The sequence below is a fragment of the Canis lupus genome, chromosome 24 (assembly GCF_011100685.1).
Source record: "Canis lupus familiaris isolate Mischka breed German Shepherd chromosome 24, alternate assembly UU_Cfam_GSD_1.0, whole genome shotgun sequence".
In the NCBI taxonomy this organism is placed as follows: domain Eukaryota; kingdom Metazoa; phylum Chordata; class Mammalia; order Carnivora; family Canidae; genus Canis; species Canis lupus.
Window position 1 is genome coordinate 22,560,061 of NC_049245.1, and position 10,049 is coordinate 22,570,109.

Sequence of the window (10,049 nt, forward strand, 5' to 3'; positions counted from 1 at the left end):
GTTTATTTATTTCTATGTGACAAAGGGGCTTTCAGAATATGTCAGTTAGTGAGAAAACAGTAAGTTGTGGGGGATGCTGAGATGAAGGAGAAGGACCCCACCTCCTGGGAAGTCACAACCCAGTGGGGAGAATCAGCTGCACCTTTACCATGGTGGTGAGAAGTGTCATTTTAACCTATTTATTCTGGCTGCCTTGGGTGCTTTGAAAAGGGCATCCCAACCAGCACAGGGGCAGGAAGTTGGCAGGCTGGCATTTGCTGCTGGAATGAACAAAAAAAGGCTTTGCCAGCAGCTCCCCTACTATCAAGGGGTGTGTGTGCGGAGGGGGGCCCAACACTGCGAAGGGTACATGGCTCGCTTTTTGGAGGGCTCCCAGGTACTCCCCTTAATTAGGGGCCCCCACAGCCCCCCCACCCCGGCCTGGCCACCCTGGGTCACCTGCCCCCACTGGACGCCAAGACCCCCCGCAGCCCCCCCCCCCCGCAGCCTCGCTGCGGAACATCTCCGGCCCGGCCTGGCCCACCGATCCCACAGCTCCCCAAACTCCCACTAGTGCCTCAGCTCCCCCAAACTCCCTTCAGCCCTGGGGAGACTCCTCCCAGTTCGTCTGCTAAGGCACCTCAATTTCTCCTGGTTCCAGGACTAGCCCTTAGTCCCGCCGCTGAGCCCCCCACGCGCCCCGCAGGCCCCCGAGCCCCTCGGCCCGTCCCGGCCCCACCGCCCGCGCCCCGCCGCGGGCCCCACGCCCCACGCCCCACGCCCGTCGGCCCTCGGCCCAGTCCCTCCCTCGGCCCGCGCCCCCCGCGCCCTGAGCCCTCGGGGCCCACCTGCGCGCCCAGCTGGTTCAGCTGCTGCATGTCGCCGCCCACGGCCTCGGGCACGGGGTCCTGCGTGCAGTGCAGGCGGCCCATGGCGTCCGCGCGGCCCGCAGCGCCCGCCGCCTCCCCGCCTCCCCCTCGCCGCCGCCCGCCGCCCGCCTCGCCGCGCTTCCGCAGCCGCACTTTCGCCACGGGCCGCCGCCGCCGCCGCCGCGCTCCTCCCCCCGCCAGCCCGGGGGCGGGGCGGGGCGCCCTCGCGGAGTCGCGGACGCGCGCGGACCCCCGGCGGGGGGGGGGGCGCCCTCGCAGCGCCGCGCAGGCGCGTGCCGCTGCCACCGCTGGAGAGCCCGGCGGAGCCCAGCTGCCCAACGTGGGATTCCCTAGGGGATCCCCTCTGGGTGACCCCACAACACCGGGCGTGGCCTCCCTGAGCCTCAGTTTCGCTCTCTGTAAAATGATCCCGGGGGTGGCTGCTTAACTGAGAAGGTAGCCTGACACGCGGGGGTCCTCAGCCAACGGCTAGCCGCCAGGAACGTAGTATGAGGCACTCAGCAGACACTGCACACCTACTACGCCAGCCCTGGGGATACAGAAGTGAACATCTCAGGCCAAACGTCCCTAGGAGAGCTTACATTCAGAGCAGAGCAGGAAGGACGCAAACTTGGGCTTGCATTAGCATCTTCTTGGAGATCTTGCTGGGCCCCACCCCCAGAGTATCTGATCTAGAAGGGTCTAGGGTAGAGCCTGAGAATTTGCATTTTCAACGAGTTCTTAGGGACCACACTCTGAGAACCTCTGACCCAAAGAAGTGTGAGGACAGGGATAGTCATGGAGGGTGGTGCTCAGATCCATGCAGGGAGATTATCAGGACAGTGATGATCACTTTAACCTGAAACACCCCTGTATTGTCTTTTCCAAGGACCTCTCACAGCCCCAGGGTAACCATTACCCTGATCCCCACTGAACAGATGAGAAAACAGAGGTACTCCATGGAATCTAGGACATGACCCCCCCAGCCCAAAAGCTTCACCTACCCCACACTTAGCCTTGAGGGTGGGGAGGGGGTGCCTAGAAACCTGGGGTGGGGGATTGTGGAAAGGATTGGTTGGCTTTTCCCTACCAGGCTTTCTTTTCTACCCTTCATTAAAGATCCCTCTGGGGGCAGCTGGGTGCCTCAGTGGTTGAGCATCTGCCTTCAGCTCAGGTCATGATCCCTGAGTTCTAGAATCCAGTCCCCCATCAGGCTCCCTGCAGGGAGCCTGCTTCTCCATCTGCCTAGGTCTCTGCCTCTCTCATGAATAAAAAAAAAAAAAAAAAAAAAATTCCCTCTGGAAGGGTATGAACAAAATGTCTTCTACCTAGAGGCCAAACGCCTCTCCTTTGGTGATTATTTCATTCATGTACTAATTCAACAGATAATATCAAGTGTCTACTGGGGAGTGGATACCATACTAGGTGCTGGGACGCCACAGGACAACTGGATGCAGTGCCTGGCATCCAGGGGGGAAAGTCAAGTTTAGTAAAGATAGCAGACACACGCATGTGAAATTCACATGCTTGTAAAATTATTAACTGATGTCAAGAAGTACAAAGTGCGGGACACCTGGGTGGTACAGCGATTGAGCATCGGCCTTCCGCTCGGGTCAGGGTCCCAGGTCCTGGGAGTCCCTCATTGGGCTCACCAAGGGGAGCCTGTTTCTCTGCCTCTCTCTCTGTGTCTCATGAATAAATAAATAAATATATATAAAAGAAGAAGAAGAAGAAGAAGAAGAAGAAGAAGAAGAAGAAGAAGAAGAAGAAGAAGAAGAAGAAGAAGAAGAACAAAGTACTTGGAAAATGTATGCAGGGCACTTGGCCAAGTCCAGGGTACCTGGAAGAGAGTAAGTCTTCTGACAGTGACTGAACTCAGACCCCCTGATTCACCATCCAGGACATTTTTAATTTAAAAAATGTATTTTTAAAGAATTTGGGGGATCCCTGGGTGGCGCAGCGGTTTGGCGCCTGCCTTTGGCCCAGGGCGCGATCCTGGAGACCTGGGATCGAATCCCACGTCGGGCTCCCGGTGCATGGAGCCTGCTTCTCCCTCTGCCTGTGTCTCTGCCTCTCTCTCTCTGTGTGTGTGTGTGATGACTATCATTTAAAAAAAAAGGGGGGGATCCCTGGGTGGCGCAGCGGTTTAGCGCCTGCCTTTGGCCCAGGGCGCGATCCTGGAGACCTGGGATCGAATCCCACGTCGGGCTCCCGGTGCATGGAGCCTGCTTCTCCCTCTGCCTATGTCTCTGCCTCTCTCTCTCTCTGTGTGCTGACTATCATAAATAAATAAAAATTTTTTAAAAATTTTAAAAAAATTTAAAGAATTTGGGACGACTGGGTGGTTCAGTGGTTTAGCGCCTGCCTTTGGCCCAGGCATGATTCCAGAGTCCCTGGATGGAGTCCCACGTCAGACTCCCTGCATGGAATCTGCTTCTCCCAGTGTCTCTGCCTCTCTCTCTCTCTCTCTCTCTGTCTCTCATGAATAAATAAATAAAATCTAAAAAAAAAAAAGTGTGTTTCTTTAAATTATTTTTAACACTAAAAAAAAAAAATCCTAGAGGAAACCACTGGATTTCCTTAATCTCTGCTCCCACAGTGCCTGGTGCTGAAGCACACAATAAATATTTGCGGAAGTGAGTTAGTCCATGTGACAGAAGAGAGAGAAAGAGAGAGAAATTCACTGGAAGCTGCTGTCCAACACTGTAGTAACACAGTAGCTGTCTTGCCTTCTAGTTTTCTTCCAAGTCACAGGTCTTTGGGGGTTGTGTGATTTGTTTTGTTTTTACATATTCAGAACTTCCTCCTTCCCCACCCTGTTTAATCTCTGATAATCAAAGTGTGGTCCTTGAAGGAATCTGGGAATTTGTTAGAAATGCAGACTTGTAGCTCCCTCCCACCCACCCAGACCTGCTGATTCAGGATCTACATTTTAACAGTCTCCAGGTGACTCCTGGGTTTGAGGTATAAATGATAACAAGCATTTTTAGATGCTTACCATGTGCCAGACTTTATTTGAAGCACCTGAATAGACAATATGTATAATAATAATACTTTGCACTGTCTATTGTCGCTCATATTATTTCTATTTTAATGTTTATCACATTGTGTTATTGCTGTCATTTGCACATCTGTCTCCCTCACTAATAATGTTGTCTTGGGCAAATTACTAAGCTTTTTGTGCCTCCATTTCTTTTTTCATTTGTAAAAATGGAGACAATAATAGAACCTACTTGAAAGGATGAAATGAGACAATGCTCATAAAATACCACAGCAACTAGCCCATTGTAAGTGCTCAGTAAATGCTTGTTATTATTACGCCAATTTTTCAATCTTATGTTGAGAATATGGCAATAAGCATCCCAGTACACATTTTTCCCCCACATCTGATGATTTCTTTATGGGAGATTCCTAGAAGGGTCAAGGAATGTCATGTTCAGACTAACTGGGTTCTAAATAGCAAGAATGGCCAACCTTCCTAGGTAGGGATGATTGATCACTCTGAGAACAACCAGAAATTAGCATTTCACCCTGAATAGAGATCTGGTGGCAGGTTCATTTCCCATGATGACGCTCTTGAAAGCATCTCCCTCTCTTTCCTTTTTTTTTTTTTTTTTTTTTTTTTAAGATTCTATCTATTTATTCATGAGAGACACAGAGAGAGGAAGAGACATAGGCAGAGGGAGAAGCAGGCTCCACGCACGGAGCCCGAATGTGGGACCGATCCTGGAACTCCAGGATCACGCCCTTAGCCTGAGCCGAAGGCAGACGCTTAACCGCGGAGCCACCCAGGCGTCCCTCCCCCTCTCCTTCCAACCTAGCTCTTCTCAACCTTGAGGACAATCCCAAGTCCTCTAAAGGAAACCTCAAAATCTCAGACAATGCCATTCTTGGCTTCAACTATAAATGCTATGTAAACATGATCATAAGACGCTGTCTACTATTCTACTGGCAAGAATATAATGCTCATAACTAATCCCCATGGTTGCCTATTTAGGTCTTTACAGTTTTTCAGTTTTTATTAAGAACTTGTCTGTTAACGAAAACAATAGGTAAAAAACGGTCTTTCCAATGTTTTCCTTCACAGTCCATTCTAGGATGAAGGAAGGGGGGTGATTATTGTTAATGTGATAACTTTGTCGCAGGAAATGCAGACCTGAGGCCAGGCCGCCTTTCTAGAGAACCCCCCCTCCCCGCCCCCAGCAGCTCCCATTTCAGCCTTAATGAGGGACCTTGCTCCCTTCATTCACTTTAAAATGTCCCTGCGGAGGGCAAAGGAGGCGCCCCTCCCCCCACCCCTGCAAGTGAAAGGAGCTCATTAAGAAGTCCTTTCTCAGGCATGAGGATTCCCGCTGGGAATTTCACCTTGGGGCCAGGTTCTTCCTCCGAGAAAGGTTGACCCTTCTGCTCTGAAATACCAAAAAGCATTTTTTTAAGTTAAATTTTTAATTTTGAGGTAATTGTAGGTTCATGTGCAGTTGTAAGAAATAATATAAAGAGATCCCCTGATGTACAGATCTCATCTTGCAAAATGAGATGCTGATATTGATGAGATACTGATATTGATACAAGATGCAGAACGTTTCCATCATCCCAAGTATCTAATGTGTGGCCCAAAGGCATTATAACAGAAGAGATAGATTCTAGATCCTCCTTCTACCAAATACTGGAGGAAAAAATACTACAGACATTTTCCTGTTTCTGTTTATTAAGATCCTCATCATACCTTCAATACTAGCTCCTTTATTATAAAATCACATCGCCAAATGCAAAGTTACAGTTGGCCTACACTTTTCAAAACACCTATGTCATAAAAGTCATCAACAAAGGAAGGCTGGGGAATTGTTCCAGATTAAAAGAAACTAAAACAGACAAGATAACTAAATGCAATGTGTGGTCTTGGATGGAGGTAAACAGTTGCCATAAAATATGTTGTTGGCACAACAACGTGAATGTGTTTAACACTACTGAACTGTATGCTTAGAAATGGTAAAGACAGTAAATTTTATGTTATGTGAGTTTTTTTAACCACAATTTTTAAAAAGGATATTATTGGGACAGGTTTTTTTTTTTCAGGTTTTTAAAAAAAAGATTTTATTTATTTATTTGAAAGAAAGAGTGAATGAGTGAAAGAGAGAGAGAGCATGAGTAGGTAGGAGCAGAGGGAGAGAGAAAAGCTGATTCCCTTGCCAAGCAGGAAGCCCCACTTGGGGCTCCATCCTAGGACCCTGGGATCACAACCTGAGCTGAAGGCAGATGCTCAACTGACTGAGCCACCCAGGTGCCCTATTATGGGGACAATTGATGAAATTTGAACATGACTGTAAACTAAATAATAATATTGTATCGATGTTCAATTTCCTGAATTTGATAGTTGTACTTTTGCTTATGTAGGAGAATGTCTTTGTTCTTCAGAATTACAAGCTGAAAGTATTTAAGGTAAAAGGGGATGAAATCATTCTAGAAAAAAAAAATGAAGAGGAGTTAAATAGCACAAACATGGCAAAGGTTAACAATTATTAACTCAGGGTAGAGTATATGGCTATTCTTGAAACTCTTTCGTAAACTTGAGTTTATTTACAGAATAAAGTGGTGAAAAGAAGTTAAATGATCTTTGTTCCCATCCCGTCACCAGGGAAATAAATTTCTATTTTAATATATCTTTGAGTACTGACTCTAGGAGAGGTGTTGAGCATTTACATGCATTTTCTTCCTTAATCCTCTCAGTAATTCCACCAGGAGGTCTTAACTCTTATCCTTGTTTTTTTGTGGGAGCAGGGGGATGGGTTTGAAAGAGGAAAGGTGCTATCCAAGGTCTCACACTGGTTAGGGGCAAAACTGAGATTGGAACTTCCCAGGATCATTCTAGAATGGCCTACACATCTTTTTCTGTGTTATTATTTTCCTCCAAACCATGGACTCCTGTATACACTTTTACACTATTTAGCATCTTGCTTTTTCACATACATAGTTATCTGTGTATACATGTATCTTATGAATGGTGTTATTAGGTCTTAGAATGGAATTGTTTGTTCATTGGCACCTTTCATGTGGGTAGGAGTTGCCAAATTGCCCAAGATTTGAAGTCAACCCTGTAGATATATTTGTGCATTCACGCAACATGTCTTTATTGAGCATCATGATGGGTGCTGGGACAGAGCAGTGAACCAGACAAAAACTCCCCTGTTGGGAGGCTGTTACTGGCTGAAGAAATGAGCCACCTAACGTAGGAGGATTAAAAAAAAAAAAAAAAAAAAAAAAGGTAAATCAGGACCAGGTAGGGTGCAAACTCACCAACATATGGAGCAGTGGGGGAGATTATTGATTTTCAAATAGGCTCTGAGCTTGCTGGAAGCCATGAGGAGTCAATTTCTCTTTTAGTTTTCTACCCTTGTATCTGCACATTAATGTAAACATCTCTCTGTTGCACTCCTAGGACAATTCCAGTTTTCTGATTTTTGTATGGGAGGTGGTGAAAAGAACCGGCTTCCTTGTTCAAAATCTTCCTTAATCTCGAGATTTTTCTTTGACAAAAATTCTAGAAGTGGAATTCCTAAGGCTAAGATCCTTGGCCTAAGCTCCAACAGACTTTTAAACTGCCCCCTCTGAAATTTGTTTTTTAAATGGCCCTTTGAGCAATTCCTAGTTTTGAGGGTGGGGATGATAATGCCTCCACCTTTGGGGATTCTCACCCCTTATTTCAAATTCAAGGTAGGAATCTCTTTGGCTGAAAAAATGAGGCCTCGGATCTCTATTGTCTGTTTTGTTTTTCTCCTCAGGACAATTATAAAATGAATGCCTGGCCTAGCCCAGTTTTAGGACTGCAATGCAAATTGCCCCAAGGCACTGAGAAGCGACCTGGGTGTAACCTGGGAGGGGCTGCCAGGGGAACTTTCTCTTCTAGACCACTTTACTTATCTGAAAGATGGAAAAATCCATTCAGTCATTTGGACAGCAGATATTTATTGACCACATTCTATATATGCCAGGCACCATGCTAGGTGCTGGGGCCATAGACATGAACCAAGACAGATTACTGCTCCGCCCCCGTGCAGGTCGAAATCTGATGAGACACACTGGATTTGTAGAGTCAAGAAAGGACATTGTGAAGCTAGGAAGGAGGGGGAGGTGGTGAGCAGGTTCAGTGCAGGTGAACCCTCTGGTGGGGGTAAGCCAACTGTGGGCAGACGTGAAAGATGAATGGAAGTTAGGTGGACTAAGTCGTCCACCTCTGACTGGCCATGGGCATCAACGTAACAATCAAGGGGAAGCCTTGGGATTTTGGGCTTGTCACCCTGCCTTCTCCCACTATTCCCCAGGTCAGCATGACTCAGGAATCACTTTCCAAAGCCTAGCCTGAGGACAGGGTTATCTGCAGGCTGTGTATAAGGACTTCCTGAAGCTTGGAAGGAGAGGGTCTGCCCAGAGAAGATAAGGACAGGTCTGGACAGGTCTGTTTATCCCAAAACAAAAGAGGAGGCAGAGTCCAGATCCAGAGCAAATCCAGGAAGTAGAATCCTTCTTTCCCAGTCCCTAGCAGCGGTTACTATTACTGTATCAGACACTGTATGAAGCACTTTCCTCGTGGCTTTTGTATAACCTTCAGGAAGCTTCTGAAACAGGTACTAGAAGGGCCAGGGATCCTTGGGGCAGGTCACTCAGGTGTCAGAAGCCGGTGCCCTAAGCTACAGGGCCTCTGTACTCTCAGCCAAGCAGCACCCTATAACATGTGTTTCCTGTACCATTTAACTTTTCACAATAACACGATGAGGAAAACACTGGGAGCCTTTTTGGGGGGGAGGAATCCAAGCTTTAGAAAAGATCATAGCTAGAGGTAAGTCCCAAGCCCATGTTCCCTGACTCACCAAACAAATATTATTCAGCACCTACCGTGAGGTAGGCCCTTTTGCAGGTGCACAGTGAACAAAATATAGCAGCAATCAAAACAGATAGATGAGCTGTCCCTCATGGAGCTTACATTCTAGTTAGATAGGCAGGCAGGAATAAGTAAGTCAATACACAGAAGATTGAGGTGATGGTAAGGAGAGATGGAGAGTGCTAGAGGAAGAAAGTGGAGACTTGCTCTTTAATACGCAGGCAACAGAAGGCATCTTTAATAAAGTGTCATCTGAGCAAAGACCTGAAGGAAGTAAAGAAATGAGCCATGAAAAATATCTGGGAGAAAGAATTCCAGGTAGATGGGAAATTAACTACAGAGGACCTGGGGTCAGAGTCTGCTTGGCATGTTCAAGGAAAAGCAGAGGTCACTGTGGTGAGAGCTGAAGAAGGTAGAAGGTGGGATTGGGTCATGGGGGCCCTTGTGGGCCATAGGAAAGACTTTGGCTTTTGCCCTGAGTGAGATGGGGAGTCATGGGAGGGCTTTGAACAAAGGCCAGTCTGCTCTGGAAGAGGCAGGTGTGGGCAAGGGTGGAAGCTGAGAGCCCAGTAAGTGGGGTTGGTGCAAGATTCCAGTGGAGCAAAGATGGTATCTTGTACCAGGGTAATGAATGGAATGGAATGGTGGTGAGGGTCAGATTTGGGATCAGAGTTGAAGGAAAAACTATCAGCTGTGCTGATAGAAAACTGTGTGGAAGCATGAAGGAAGTAAAAAATGACACTAAGGTTGTTGGCCCCATATTCCACCCCGTACTCTCTTCCTCATTTGAGAATGTGGGAAGGGATCCCTGGGTGGCACAGCAGTTTGGCGCCTGCCTTTGGCCCAGGGCGTGATCCTGGAGACCCTGGATCGAGTCCCACGTCGGGTTCCTGGTGCATGGAGCCTGCTTCTCCCTCTGCCTGTGTCTCTGCCTCTCTCTCTCTCTCTCTCTCTCTCTCTCTGTGTGTGTGTGACTATCATAAATAAATAAAAATTAAAAAAAAAAAAAAGAGAGAATGTGGGAAGCCAGTGCCCAAACTGGGAAAAATATCTGGACAGGGTCACTCAGTGGTTGATGGAAGAATGAGATTGGGCTGCTGACCTTCTTCCCTTTACCATCCTAGCTCTCTTGGGAGTCAAACCTAAACGTCCAAAATTAAAGGAAGGCCCAAGGGTAGTTTATGGTTTGTCTAAAAGTGAGAGAAAGAGAGTAAGTCAGGGTTTCTTTTTTTTTTTTTTTTAAGATTTTATTTATTTATTCATAGACACAGAGAGAAAGAGGCAGAGACACAGGCAGAGGGAAAGCAGGCTCCACGCAGGGAGCC

General features: G+C 47.4%; 1 protein-coding gene across 2 annotated transcripts in view; it reads right to left on the reverse strand.

Annotated features, from left to right (window-relative positions):
• The window catches only part of COMMD7 (COMM domain containing 7), a 43,935-nt gene that overhangs the window by 21,476 nt on the left and 12,410 nt on the right, over positions 1 to 10,049 (reverse strand). The window contains exon 1 of one of the 2 annotated variants that reach the window (XM_038571983.1): positions 828 to 963. The exons of the other annotated variant lie outside the window; for it this stretch is intronic. Coding sequence (XP_038427911.1) covers positions 828 to 911 — 84 coding nt within the window. The 5' untranslated portion in view covers positions 912 to 963. Of the gene's footprint in view, positions 1 to 827; positions 964 to 10,049 lie in introns of those variants that run through there. 2 annotated transcript variants of the gene reach the window in all.